The 14,727-nt window shown below is 38.5% G+C and overlaps 3 protein-coding genes across 4 annotated transcripts in view; 1 reads left to right on the top strand and 2 right to left on the bottom strand.

The window, feature by feature from the left end:
* Positions 1 to 4: 4 nt before the first annotated feature.
* On the bottom strand, positions 5 to 4,358 carry tmem45b (transmembrane protein 45B). Of its 2 annotated transcripts, none has more exons than XM_032533031.1 (6): positions 4,209 to 4,358; positions 3,041 to 3,238; positions 2,738 to 2,950; positions 2,455 to 2,639; positions 1,872 to 2,014; positions 5 to 895 (listed from the first exon to the last, which is right to left on the bottom strand). In XM_032533031.1, exons 2-6 carry the CDS (start codon positions 3,228 to 3,230, stop codon positions 784 to 786), a joined length of 843 nt encoding a protein of 280 aa, XP_032388922.1. In that variant the 5' UTR covers positions 3,231 to 3,238; positions 4,209 to 4,358; the 3' UTR covers positions 5 to 783. The 2 variants fall into 2 exon arrangements, with proteins under 2 accessions (XP_032388922.1, XP_032388923.1); XM_032533032.1 differs by having other exon boundaries at positions 3,041 to 3,246; positions 4,209 to 4,307.
* A 300-nt stretch (positions 4,359 to 4,658) lies between these two features.
* Positions 4,659 to 6,499, bottom strand: gng8 (guanine nucleotide binding protein (G protein), gamma 8). The gene is made up of 3 exons (XM_032533371.1): positions 6,198 to 6,499; positions 5,449 to 5,551; positions 4,659 to 5,041 (listed from the first exon to the last, which is right to left on the bottom strand). The coding sequence occupies exons 2-3, from the start codon at positions 5,530 to 5,532 to the stop codon at positions 4,913 to 4,915; spliced, it is 213 nt and encodes a 70-aa protein (XP_032389262.1). The 5' UTR covers positions 5,533 to 5,551; positions 6,198 to 6,499; the 3' UTR covers positions 4,659 to 4,912.
* Positions 6,500 to 10,419: 3,920 nt separating this feature from the next.
* The window catches only part of brd8a (bromodomain containing 8a), a 15,066-nt gene continuing 10,758 nt past the window's right edge, over positions 10,420 to 14,727 (top strand). The window contains exons 1-7 of the mRNA XM_032534343.1: positions 10,420 to 10,893; positions 11,294 to 11,390; positions 13,853 to 13,922; positions 14,051 to 14,100; positions 14,247 to 14,369; positions 14,469 to 14,549; positions 14,675 to 14,727. Of these exons, the coding sequence (XP_032390234.1) occupies positions 10,851 to 10,893; positions 11,294 to 11,390; positions 13,853 to 13,922; positions 14,051 to 14,100; positions 14,247 to 14,369; positions 14,469 to 14,549; positions 14,675 to 14,727 (517 nt within the window). The 5' untranslated portion in view covers positions 10,420 to 10,850. The remainder of the gene's footprint in view (positions 10,894 to 11,293; positions 11,391 to 13,852; positions 13,923 to 14,050; positions 14,101 to 14,246; positions 14,370 to 14,468; positions 14,550 to 14,674) is intronic.

Here is a 14,727-nt window from a genome sequence, read left to right as displayed (position 1 = left end):
TTTTACAAAATACTTTGTACTAAACAGCAGACTTAGGGCGTTTTTACGCCTATAATTCATTAGTTCTGGTCAGCATTAGTTGAGTTTGTTAGAGTGTTTAACCCCTTGGTTTGGTTTCACACAAAATCAAAATGCATCACTACAAACCAACCCATCATGTTCACTCCGTTTATAGGTCAGATGTGTCTGGGACGGGAGGAAGAAAAGGAAGAAAAAAAAAAAATAGCATATTTCTAACATCTACATGGTCAAACCAGCTCATTTCATTTAAATCATTTTCCACACATTGTTTTGTGAACAGCGTTTCTACGTCTGCTCTGCCGGTGTCTGTTTCCAACTGAAGCAGCGGCTGGTTTGACCACAGAGACATGAGCCTGACTGCAGTATATTTCGTTGAGAGAAACATTGCAAGCTGCTACCGTCTGTATGCTCTGCCGCATCGCAGATTGCAAAGCACACCTGACTACATGAACCGTTTTACTCAAACTTGAGTATTTAATAAGTGGGTCAGATCACATTCTCACCCCAGACAGACTGTACCAAAGCGTACCAGAGTTGGTTTGTAATTGGACCACAGCCTCAAGGTAGTCTCGATCCAGTAGTTTTGGTCTGTACCCGAATGCAATTAATGTGTTCACACCTGCCCAAACAAACCGCACCAAAGGGGTAAACGATCCAAGGTTTGACTCAACCGAACTAAACAAGGCAGGTTAGAAAAAAAATGCCCTTGGTCTCATGGACCAAAATTAATCAAATGTAAGTAAAAGAACCATAATCATGCATTTACTCTTCATCCGACTCTTCAAGCAAAGCTTTCTGGGAGCTTGTTTTGGAGGATGTACTTCGCATTCCAATCTCTATGTCCCGTCCCCTTCCTGAGAACCTCTTCACTGAGCTATTGGAACAAGAAAAAACTTGCATGAATAACAAAGATTACACATCTCTAGCCTACTTAGTGTTAACAAATGGTGTGTGTTCATTTCAAGTGTTCCTACAAGCAGTATCTTGAAGGGGAAGCCACATTTCCAAATGTATTTCATAACACCCAAACCAAGTCCTCAGTTTTGACCACTATTGGTGCTGCAGAGCCGTTTTTTAAACTTGTGTGCATCTCCTGTTTTACCAGCGTGTGCGCAAGCAAAATCCTGTACAGTATCACGTTTCTGCTGACTGCCGAGGGCTATAAAAAAAGTATTGACGCAACAATTAAAAATGGACAACCTGGTGTGAAAAATACAGGTTCCAAAACAAACACTTTGCAAAATATCGTTAAGGCCTAGTAAACCTTTCAAACACTCGGACGTGTTCAGCAGGTTCTAAGGATACAGTGCATTGTGCTGGGACGTTAAGTGTTGAATGCAAACAAATCCACGTGTACAAAAACTTCGCAGGGTACCTTACAATGCAGGTTGAGATTGAAATATAAAATTTAAAAACTTTTTTTTTTTTCCAAAGAAAGCTATACCTTAAAGTCTCTAATACTGGTTAAGAAATAATTGTCTTGATAATTGATAAAAATCTTCATCTTGAATATTTTCCATGGAATACAATAAGCACTTAGAAAACCTAGACCAGAGGTTTCCAAATGTTTTAGGAAGTAGACACTTCAATTTATTTATCAGTTTGTCTATTTATGTGTTGCATGCTCACTGGCAGGTAACACCACAAAGGATTTTGAGAGACTTATTATAAAAAGCCACAAGTTTATAAAGGCAATATACCCCGTTTCGTCCTTTGTTTTGGCCGATTGTCTCTGCACTGGCAGGCAGACAAGCTCATTATAGCTGCATTCCAATAGTGGTTTAACATGTTTTCATAACATTTCCTTGGTAGTTTCCATTCTGAAACCTGTATGGCAAAATGATACTTACAACCAAACCACAGAGGAGATGCAGGTGACTAAAAGCATGGCCACAGCCATGTGCCAGCAGAAGCACATAGTAATGAACATGATGTTGTCATGCAGTTTCAGGTCCCACTCCGGTCCACTTAATGGATAAAGTACAAATCCAATCTGAAATGACAAATTGTGTATATATTTAAATATATATATTTTAGATAAAGGAGCCTGTGATGTTAAGTAAAATGTTCTGTTAAATGAAAGGAGATTTACAAAACAGAAAAAGGAGACAAGTCTGAGGTCAGTATCATGGATTTTCATGTCTACAAATAGGCCAAGGTGGAACTATTTTGTCACCGAAAAAGCATACATGAATTACTTTAATCTATTGGCTGTTTAGAGGAAAGTCTAAAGTATCCACAAGTTGTAGTAAATGGACTTAAACTGTCAAAACACTGCAATGGTCCCTTAAGTATCCCCTGGTTGTGTATCAAGGGCATCGGTACTGTGTGGTAGCAATTGTTGGTGGCTCTGAAAGCTCAAGAAATGTTTATGGGCACATTCACACTGTTCCACACTTTACAACTTTCTCAGCGTCTCATTTTGCTAATTACCTCGTAGAACCATGAGCCTTGCAGGATGAACAGGCATGCTCTTAACAGCTCTAAAATAATGTTGTCTCTTAGGAACACCTCCAACATGGTGCTGGCCGATCCACTGAACACAGCCACGAGCAGCAGGGAGTGGATGTGGGCATCCAGAGGGGGCCGATTGTGCAGGTGGTGATAAAACAGAAACCCTGGATGATATGGGAGCGTCAAAATCAAAACTCAAATACACATCAGGGGGACATGTCTGTGATGTAAAGGAAAAGTGTAAAACTAAAACCTAGCTTACCTTCAACAAAAAGAGCCACGGAGAGAGCAAGGCGGTCAACACCAGCTGGCACCAGTTTGGATGCAGTACTGGCAACCAGAGCTATTCCACAGATCCCAAAGAACAGATACATTGTGCCGTGCTGCCAGTTCATCAGCTTGACCCATGAATTGTTTTCTTTGTCATACAGACGGGCATGTGGCCCATCCACCACAAACTGTTCAATCATAATACCTGGGGACAGGACAACATCAGACAAATGAGATGAGCCAAGCGCAGGTTTAGAAAGTATGGAGTGTGGAGATGATTGAGAGGAAAACTAACCAACAAAAGAACCAAAGATTAGAAATCCTCCTTCCAAGAAGTCCATTTTTTTTAAAAAAGGGGGCATAAAGAGTCTTCCTTTTGGCTGACTTGTCCTCCAGTAGTGTTGGAGAGTGTGTTTCACAGTTAGCCAAAAACCAAGCAATAGGAAAAAAGAGCCAGGAATGGCATGTCCTCCAAAGTTGGCCATCGTTAGACCTGAACACAAAAGAAAAAAAAAAAGTTTCCTTTTTAGCTCAATGCTCTTATTCCTTTGACTTTAACTTGGAGGTTGAAGTACAATCTTGTAACATTGTTTCATGGTGTTTTGAGCAATGTTAATGATTACATGCAATAAAGTGTCCTTTAACGGAAAAATATACCCACAATAAGATAACCCATACTCACGGGATGGTAGGTTATTGCAAAGTAAATGTCATATTGTTACATTAACTATTTGGGAATACAGTGCAGTCAGTTCAAGAGCAAGAGCAAGATGGGGGTTAATTGTGAGCCAAAACAGCCATGTATAATAGCCTACTAGTAAGTTTTATATCATATTAATCTCATTAAATCATGAGATGCAATATCCATATAGATCCACCACATAATGGCAATGAGGAACTTGTTTCAAGCTGTTTGTTTTATCTGATTGGGTTAGGTTTGTAAAATATGTTCTCATTGATCCTGACAAGAGCCGCTCATTTGCTTTGCAAAAATGAAATTCTAATCTAACAATGCTTTTTGGTAAAGGAACAGGTTGGCCACCAAAGTTCATAAAGGCACTAAACCAATTTGTATTTATTTATTAATATTGGTCACACTTACAACTAAAGAGATGCTGATCAAATATGAAAAGCTGAGCAATGTGCTTTCAATATGTTGCCATTGGCCTATTTCTGTGAATTAAAAATGTAGCATGGTCACTCTTAAGGTGTCAAATGATGACTTTTTTTGTGTTCTTGGCTTCATCACTGGGTTGACTGTTTATAACGTCTTCTAGTTATCCTCAATGTCAGAAAGCATAAGACCCACATGTTTAGTTAGACAAGTTTTTCTGGAATGGCCCTGTTTGACTTGATGAGACTGTACATTAGTTGTCACAAAACAGTCCCTCTATAGTTACCAAATGTGCAAATGAGCCTTTCCTATCACACTTGTATAAGATTGGCTAACAGAATGTACATACCTTATTCTCTGCTGCTAATTCCCAAAGACTTTGGAAACCTGTGAATCCTGGCAGCTGTTCAAATGAGAGCACTCTGGTCTGAGCAAACTGTGTACACCTGTTGTGTGTACTCCTAACCTGTGTTGAGTCATCATATAGCCCCACCCATCATTTGCATTAGTTTCTGTGATCAAGAGACATCCTCCTGAGAAACAGCTGTGACATTCAGGTAGAAAAACAATACCTTACTAAAGATCCTGATGTTTATTTGAGAATAAAAAAAATTAAAAAAAGCTTTACTTCAACACATGTCCGTGTCACATTAATGTGAAACTATTTTCTTCACGCTGAGAAAATGTGATCTAGAGCAAATATAGTAGAGCACACCAAACTTTGTGAACAACAAACCTTATCATTTATTTTGCCTTTAAATACCAGTCTAAAATGCCAAAATTACAACTTGGCTACAATTGAGTTAATATATAAGCTCAGATACAATCTGTGTACAAAAGGAGAGGCAGCAGTGCTGGCCTGTTCAAATGAACTTTGCACCCTCTTTTGATAAATCTTTATTACCATCATTATCAGGTCCAAATGACGATCATTTCTCAGTTCTCAACTAAAAAAATGTTTTTTTTTGTTATTGAAACTGAAATTAAATTCACACATTAAAATAACAAACGTAAAGTGTTAATGTGTAGACATTTGTCTTGCACATGTGGGGGTTATAGTATTACACAGAATAATTTTTTCTCTCGAAACGGGTTCTCAGAAGATGGTACCGGTGTCATCAGGGGGTCCTCTTTGGCATGAGCTTCACAGTAGGCCATCAGCTCAGCTGCTGCTTTGGATATCTGTACAAAAAAGTTGTGTAAGTGCGTGCATGTCAAAAATGAAAGGGTAGAAAAATACTTTATTTATTTTTTTACCGTTGAATCAAAGACTGAAAGAATGCCTTTCTTCCTGCATCAAGTAAAAGTGTAAAACTGACATCAGTTATGGAAATGGAGCAAATTGAATAAGATTGGAGGTTGGGGTCAGATTCATCCCAATAAATGGTATCTGTTAAAAATTGACTGCTTAATCAGTTTAAAAACAGTTGTGAATTAAAAAACAACAACACCAAATTAAATATCTTTTGAGACACAGAAAAGTGAAAAGAGCATTTTGATTCATTCATTAAAACACAAGACATGTTGCCATACAGTTGTAAACCTTAACATTATCATTGGTTGTGTACTTCCATAATGTGCTGACTCACCATCATCCTCTCTATGTTGACCTCCAGTTTCAGTTGTTCTACCGTTTTTCTTGCATCTGCGATCTTGGCCATGTTGTTTGACATCCTACTTTCCCAATAAAGCCTGCATGAAACCATCAAATGTTAAGTTATAAGACATTAAAATAACAGTAGGCACCGATAAAAAAAAAATAGGTGAATAATACAAACATGGTTATACACTTCTCAAGTGTACACAGAGCAAACACAGAATGTGACATAGGTGTGCCATGGTTAGAGTCAGTTTCAATTAGCTTGTTAATTCTGCTCCCTGGGTCTCAGCTGCAAGTGCCACAGGGAGGGTCTCAAAGGAGGAGGGTAGCCTCCCCGGGGGAGGGCATCCGCTAGCTGTAAATACACCTAACATTAACATTAACTTTTTGCTCTTTCAAAATAGGTATATCATAAACTGCAAATGTAGAGAGTTATAATCAATGTTTTTAATCTGCTGCTAAACTGTTGCTTAGGTGCTGCTGTAGATTGATGCAAGGGATCATTGCTTGTAAATGAAAACCATCATTGGTCAACAACAAAAGGCACTTTCTTTATTGTGCCAGTGTCTGTGGGTGTGGAATTAATTGGTCAATTATAACAATACAAAGGATTTCTACGTACTCATATAATTAACACAAACACGTAGAGGTAGGTCTGACATGAGCTGTTTCCATTAATCTGTACAAAAATACTTTTTTTCCAGATTTATCCTAACTCGTAATAATTACATCACTCACCAGAGCAACAGCAACCGGCTCCTGGAATGAAGGTCTGCTTGTCTTCAATGGGGTCCCCCACTCCAATTTAGAGTAACAAATGAAATGAGATTAATGGCAAAGATGAGAAGAAAGACTTCAGCACGTTCCCTCCTTCAACTAGCTGTGGTTCTGCCCCCAGGATGGGCTCAGTGCAGCAGTTAAAGGCAACATGTGGTGTGACCTTCATCTCTAGAGTCTCTATCACTTGCTTACCTGAGATGATAGAGGAGCATGTGTTGCAAGATGTAACATTAAATATAAGTTTTGTTTTAAAAAGCCTTAATAGGGATTATATTTCTAATAGTTTATAATAATGAGAGGAAAAAAACACCTGTGTTTCATCATAACACCTGACCTGACAGCAAAATAAAAAATGTGTTAGATACAACCAGGAAGCTCTCAAGAGAATAGGCTATGTTGTTTCCTATGACTTTAATTGTTTTTCTTATATGTATTTCATTCACAGACAAAATCAGTAATATATTTACCGAGTGCATTCATATCAGGCGCATTGGGAAGGACCAATCAATAAGGAGTAATCAGTATTCATTATGTGGCACGATTTAATGTTAGAATAAAAAAAGTCCTTCAAATGTCATCAACGTTGATTTCTGCTTAGAGGGCTTTTACAGTGTGTATTGATTTTGTCTTTTATGATTTATCTGTAAATGTAACCTGTGTGTGTTTCTCTGACAAAGTTACATGGAGCACTGTGCAGATTTACAGTATAGAAGTATTAAGGAATGGTTCTAAATGCACAATGATTCACACATTATTATGCAACTTCTAAAAATAAAATCTAATTATTATTATCTATTTTACAATAACTGCACAAGATCACTGGACAGCATGCAATAGCCATTATCCAACACTAACTTTGCAAGGTAAGTGATAGAGTTTTTGGTCAAAGTGTGAGTTTTCTCAGACTTATGTGACTCGTGCCTATACTCTACACGGCTTTGAATCTTTCCTGTAGAGCTGACAGTTATTCCACACAGCAGCAGGGGGCGAAGAGGCGGTGCTGTGGAGTCAAATGTCAAGTGCCTCATTAACATTTGTTTCCCTGTAGTAATTGGTCTCTCTCTGTTGAAGATACTGGACCTCATGAGTAGAAAGAGCTGCTGTTTCATCTAACCAACCTCTGTCACAAAGTCAGTCACTAATTTGTCCAGTTTTATGTTGCATAACCCAAGCAGGGACTGTATCTGTGGTCCTATTTTATAAGGACTCAATGTTGTTTCCTATACCTGACAAGTATAAACTCTTTCCATCCATCCAGTCAGCCAATCAGCATGCCTCCTCTCTCATATTGTTCATTAATGGCACAAGCTACATCATAGGATCGATGAAACCAGAGAGGAGGGCTGAGTGCCTGCACATCTCAACACTTGTGTACATGTTTAACATTCAATGTCAAAATTTACAGATCTGTCTTTAATTAATAAATACGTCGGTGTAAGTGGTTTATAAATAGAAATGATGTATTCTGGCGTAATTTAAGAAAGGTGGCAACATGCAACAACTTCAAAATGTTGTAAGACGCTATGGTGCAATCTAAATAAACTTAAATTTGATTTTACTATCAAGGGATTTGTGTTCCAATTCAATAAAACTATAAAGGTTTCAGCTAGTAACATGTAAAGCTAAACCCAAATTATCAATTTCAAAATGATGTTGGTTGCTGTTTTTTTTGCAGCATACTGGCTTTAAACATAGACTGTGAAAACAGATGTAAACCAGTTCTACTAGTCTGTTGCTCTGCTGCGCAATGTGGGACAGCCACATTGCACAGAGTGTGAAAAAGGCCACTTAGCTTTTCCCAAAGTTAGAACAGCAATAACAAGTGGTTACTAGAAATATTAACTTCATTTTTGTCATCATTTCTTTTTTGTGTGGCTTGAAGGTCATGTCCCAATTAAAACAATTTATTTTGTTATTAAAGAGAAATAAAAAAACGTTTTTAACATGTTATGATACAGTAAAATCCGCCACAGTCATCCCTTTTTTCAAAGGGGGAGACACCCTTGACGCAAACTGCTATAAACCCATATCTATTTTACCCTGTCTTTTGAAAGTCCTCAAAAGCTTGGTCAAAAAACAGATTACCACCCATCTCGTATACCATCATATCCTTTCCGCTACGCAATCTGTCTTCCGTGCCGGTCATGGTTGTGCCACAGCCACCCTTAAGATCACAAATGACATCACAGCCGCCATTGACAAAAAGCATCGCTGTGGAGCCGTATACATTAATCTGTCCAAGGCCTTCAAATCTGTTTACCATTGTATTCTTATCAAAAGACTCAACAACATTGGGTTCTCTCATGACTGCCTCGTTTGGTTCAATACCTATTTCTCTAGTAGGGTCCGGCACGTTAAATCTGAGGGCCTGTTGTCTGAACCTATATGGATGTCTCTATGGGGGTGCAACAAGGTTTGATTCTCGGGCTGACTCTTTTCTTCCTATACTGTACATCAATGATGTGGCTCTTGCTGCTGGGAATTCTCAAATCTATACACAGATGACACCATCCTGTACCCATCCCGCCCCTCTTTGGACACTGTGCTATCAAACCTCCAGGAAAGCTTCAACACCATTCAGCACTGCTTCTGAAATCTCCAACTACTGCTAAATTGTGGCAAACCCAAGTTCATGCTTTTCAATTTTTTGCTGCCCCCACCCCTGCCCACCCGATTAGCATTACCATGGGTTGGAACTAGAAAATGTGGCGGTGAAAATATACTTCGGTGTCTGGTCAGAGAGTTCCCTCTCCTCCCAACAACACATAACCCACCTTCAATCTAAAGTTAAGTCTAGGATTGGTTCCCTATTTCGCGACAGGGCCTCTTTCACTCATGCTGCCAAACTCACTTTGGTGAAAATGGCAATTTTACCAATTCTCGATTTTAGTGATGTCATTTACAGAACTGCCTCAAACACTCTCCTGAAAAAGAATAGATGTTGTCTACCATAGTGTCGTACGCTTTATGACCAGAGCCCCCTATAACTCCCACTACTGCAACCTCTATGCACTAGTTGGCTGGCCTTACACACTTGTCACTTAACTCACTGGTAAAAACTCATTTACGATTTTATTAACCTTGCTAAGCAAAGCCTCGTTGTATCTACGCTCACTGGTCACTAGCTTTACCCTCCTGCCACCTGTGCTCAAGCAGTTACATCTCCTTGGTCACCCCAAAAGCCCACACCTCCTTTGGATGCCACTCCTTTCGGTTCTCAGCTGCAAATGACTGGAATGAACTACAAAAAAAACTGAACTGTAGGCTACTTTGAACTGCCTTCAAAGTACATCTGTCTGAGCTCCTGTCTGATCACTGTAGTGCTAACTGTTATCCATCATTCATGCTCTGTTTTCGCACACCCTTATTACCTTATTGCACTCTAGTATCTCTGTCACGCTCCATATTTGTACACATGCACATCTTCACCTGCATTGCTATCACATTCTGTTTACATTCCTTCATATCCGTCCTGGTCTGTTCTGTCATTCCTCCCACCTTGTTGACACACAATTTTTGTCCAACATATTGACTAATTACTAGGCTACATTTAAACATTTATATAGTCTGTCTGTACTGTTATTACTGATCTACATCGTGTAGTCCACACTTATTGACACATATTGATTCTTCAGTAAATTTAGCATTTAAATAGACTGTATTCCGGTTTACTGTGTTATTACTGACCTATCACTAACCAGACCACAATTTGCATTAACTGATTGACTCAGCAGCTCACGTATATTGTGTTATTACCATTTCACTTTCGCATATCCATCGTCTTACTTACACCTCACTTTGCACCGGCATTAATACTTACTTAATCTGCACTTTATGTAGCATTCCTGTTTTGTACTGAATTTGGAACTATATGTTGTGCACGTACGCTTAGGCTAAGCTTTTATCTTGGCCAGGTCGCCGTTGCAAATAAGAACCTGTTCTCAACGCCCTACTGGTTAAATAAAGGTGAAATAAAAAAACGAACAAACAATAGTCTCACATTTGTACCATAGATAGTTAAAGAAAGATTTGTACATGTATTATAATTATTATTATTAATATTATTATTATTGTTGTTGTTGTTGTGGTTGTGGTTGTTAAAATAGCATATTTGTGTAAAACTCCAAAACAAGCGATTTAGCTAGTTAAAAGCCCCCCCGGGTGTAACGTTATGCCATCATTTAGCTTCTGTGGTGGTGGGCGTGTGCGAACAGTTCGCTTCTAGCTGCAAGCTACAATGACAAATAACATTAGTGACTATCGTAAGCTAATTTTTTTTCATCGTCAGGCTGTTTCTTGGTAGCACAGACTCTGTCGAGATTAACGCGAAATTAAACCGTTTTGGCGAGTGTTTAGCCACATAGAAAGCCCTAAAACGTTATAGCGTTTTAGCTAGCTAGTAATCTTTAAGTTACCAATAAGACACACGAGACAATTGACTTTAATAATAGATAACGGTGATTCAGCTTGCTAGCTAGAAAAATAGCTAACTACATCTTGAAAGCCTCAACACCCAAAACGTCACATTCATAAGGTCCATACTTTGTTGTATGTCGTTTTCGGATCTCGCCAGTGTTTTATTTATTGCTGCGTTTTGATCTACCAAGATGTATGGGATGTCGGGATGACAAGAAAATGGCAAACGGGGTTGGAAGTGAGTAACGTTAACGTTGATACATTACAGAGCAAATAAGATGACTTGCTATCCGTTAGCGGTGAACGTGTCCTACTGTTGATGTTATCACTAACTTCCTGCACAGCAGCCTCCGCTCTCTGCAGGGGAGTCAGCAAGGATTAATGGCTGTCATTACGAGTTGACAGCTCTATTTACACTAATGGTGGGTCCACCAACAGTATAAACGACATGCTTTTGGTGCACTGATTTTAGCACTTATATGTCCAAAGTGAACTGCCGGGAGCTGTGGTGGGCAGCTAAAATTGGTAACATAAAAATGAAGCCGATCTTACACCAGGCCAAACTGCAGCGGACAATCAGTTGAACATAAACTAAATTGAATTTGTCATGTTTTGTTCATTTTCTTCCACATCTGCAGAACACAAGCTACTTGTCATTGGACCAATAGAGCCATGGTCAGTGAGGGAGAAGCTGTGTTTGGCCACATCTGTCATGAAGAGTGGAGACCAGAACTGGTACTGCTGCTTTATTCTTGCCACTTTAGTCCAAAACTGGTCAGTTGTCTATTATACAGTCACACATATATGTGTGACTGTATAATAGTATAGATGTATCTATAGACATTTGTCAATTTCAACATATATGAATTTGTTAGTAAGTAAGTTTTCAGAGGTTACTTGCTTTATGGCAGAGTTTTTTTTACACATTCAATCTTTTACTTAAAGGTATAATATGCACTATTTTACCACAGAAAAATGTATCTTATTACAAAGAAATCCCTCTCAATAATGAACCACTAGAGGGGTGTAGCGGTGTCTCTAGCTGCAGATTCTGTCCTTTGCCTATATTTTCTCTTTTCTTCTTATTTTGTGTGTGTGGGACGTCTATGGACGTCAGCAAAGAGCCTTTGGGCTCCACGTGGGTGTGTAACACCCAGCCAGCAACAGCGTGTAGGTCGTGCGGCTGTTCCCATTCCTAGGTACTGCCGCCTTGTCAAGCCCCTCAGTGTCTGTGACAACTGACACACAGACAGGATGCAATATGTCTTGGGTTAACTACTGGACATACAGTGGCTTGAGAAGGTTTACACACCCATGCTAAAGTTGATTAAAAAGAGGAATAAAAATAACCTCTTCAGGAAATTGATCTGAATGCTTTAGTTAAAAAAAATTAGGAAAATCCAACCTCATAAGGACACCAATTTTCTTTGTAGTATATAATAGCCTACATTTAAACAGCAATAAAACGCTGAACTCACAAACGCTATGATCCAATTTCCAACAAATGTATTTTATTAAAAGAAGTCAGCAGAATAAACTTTTCACAAACTTTGCAAACTAAGCATATAGGCTAAACAAAAACAGTCAAAATGAATCCTTAATTCACAGAGTAAGATGGGAAAATATGCTGGCTCCAAACACTGTTTTACCCCCCTGTCTCCCGCTGTCTCGTTCTCCTGAGGCTTGCAGTGTGGCGTCATTGAATAAAAGTACCCTACTGCTTGCCTCAGCACTCAGTGAATCTCTTAATGTCTGAGGAAAAATCCAACTTTTGTATACATTATAATTTATATATGTAAGTTTTCTTGGCAAGATATCTTATAGTTACACAATATTGGCTATTTTATACGCTATTATTGAGTGTATGTATTTGGCATTTTTCTCAACGGACATTGTAGTAGGGGTGTGATGAGACAAGATGATACGCCATATTGGCTTCGCGGGAACAAGACAAGACTTCAACACTATTTTAAAGAAAATGAAATATGAATGGAAAAATAGTCTTTTATTCTATCGAAAGTCACAAAATGAAAAATGTGCACTGTGAAAGGTTTTGCCACATACTCGAATAACTGTCTTTGCTTCTGTATAACTAAACTCTTCAGACCTTAGAATAACTGCGGCCTGAGCTCCTAACTTCTAATTGAAGCTGTGTGTGACCTTCTAACTGAACTACTTTAATTTCCTCAAATAAAAAATAACAAACAGTAAAAATAACAAAAAACTAATTTTTTTAGTCTTGTTTTTTAAATATTAAACCATAATCAAAGTAAGCAGTACTCTCTCACTAATCAAAGTGCAAACAGACATGGACCAATTCTTTTTCAAGCATAATACGTGGCTCAGCCTAAAATATGTTCACATTTTTATAGTGATTACGTTTTAAAGCACAAATTAATAACCATCAAATACTTAACAATGGATTTTGTGGATACTCTTTTATCCTCCTCTGCATTTCATTCATTGCAGCAGTAAACAAGGAAGTAGCCACTCTAGGATCAATGTATGACCATTTTAAGACGAGGGGAGAACATTTCTCTTTGTTTAATATCATAAGTAAAGTTAGGCTGGGCTGTTGGCTTCTCGACTCACTTAAAAATAAACAGAGAGAAAAAAAAAGACGCTACCTCTGTCACGCTCTAGCTTGCTCAACCATAGCTGCTCTCTCTCTCGCTCCTGCTTTTGCTCTCTCTTTTACTCTCTCTCTCTCTCTTCCTGCTCACTTATTGAGTCAGGGAGGCGTGGCCAACTTTTAACACTGTGTACGAACAGTAAGCGATGTTTACTACATAATATGCCTTTAAGATTAGATTAGATATTGTCAATACGGGTGGCTGTTTTGTCAGCATTGTTGCTTCTACGTGTGCTTGAAAGGGTGATTGCAGTGGCTTTCACAATACAAAGACATGCAAATAAAAAGATATAACCATAGGAAGACATGTGGGTGCTGCCTGCTTTCCATGGTGGAAATTCTTCCGTGGTTTAACTTTGCATAGATTTTGCATGACTTTACAACTAAAATCCATCCATAAAATAGTAATAACAAACAAATGGACAGAGTAGACTATATAGGATATAGAATAATTTAGACTTTGGAGAAATATATGTTTTAAAAATACAATGAACCAGAACAGAAAGAGTAGCCTGCTGTGTGTTTTCATCTTTGATTTTCTTACACAATGTCTTAATCTCAACAGGGTATCTGTCAGTCGAGCCATCAAGCCATTTGCAGAACCCGGGAGACCACCTGACTGGTTCTCTCAAAAGGTACGCCAAAATTCAAGCTCACTCTACCGCAGAACATAGTGACCAAATTCATGACCTCTGCAGTATGTTTGACAAATTTTATCTTGTCCTGTCAACGTTGTTTTTGATTCTCCTTTAACTCTTCACAGCACTGTGCCTCCAAGTACTCTGAGCTCCTGGAAACAACAGAGGCCCCAAAGTGAGCGCATAAGTGACTTTTATCTTTAGCATGTTTTTGTAGACTTGCAAACTAAAATATATCACATAGCTTTATACTGTTTAACACACACATGTCTTATACCAGAAAAAAATGTCCTAAACTAATAATGCATTTGTTACCTTAAGGCGGAAACGTGGTGAGAAAAGTGAAGTGGTGGAGACAGTGGAGGACGTGATAGTACGCAGACTGACAGCTGACAGGATTGATGAACTAAAAAGATTGATCAAAGAAACACAGGAGAAGCACAGGTGCACAGGCATAGCTTTAAACAGCATGAACACATCCTCATTGTTGTGAAAACACAGAAAACAAAGTAGTAAACTGCTGTTGATATGTTTGTGTTATAGGAAGCTGAAGAGAGAGACTGAACTGATTCAAGCCGGACATCTAGATTCCAAACTAGAAGAGTTATGGGAAGAGGTTCTTCAGTAAGAGGCATCAAACCTTCTATCTGTCCTGTTTATACAGTACATCTTTTTTCTTTTTGGAAAGCTTAGACATTAGAAACTATCTACTAACCCACAAAATATATTATCTTATGTATGTCTTTCAGGAAGAAGAAACTGGAGGAACAAGAAACAGAGTTGAAAAGAAAAAACACAATAG

This window comes from Etheostoma spectabile, chromosome 13 (genome assembly GCF_008692095.1).
Source record: "Etheostoma spectabile isolate EspeVRDwgs_2016 chromosome 13, UIUC_Espe_1.0, whole genome shotgun sequence".
Taxonomy (NCBI): domain Eukaryota; kingdom Metazoa; phylum Chordata; class Actinopteri; order Perciformes; family Percidae; genus Etheostoma; species Etheostoma spectabile.
The sequence above is the reverse complement of the archived record's forward strand: the minus strand, read 5'-3'. Positions and strand labels throughout refer to the sequence as shown.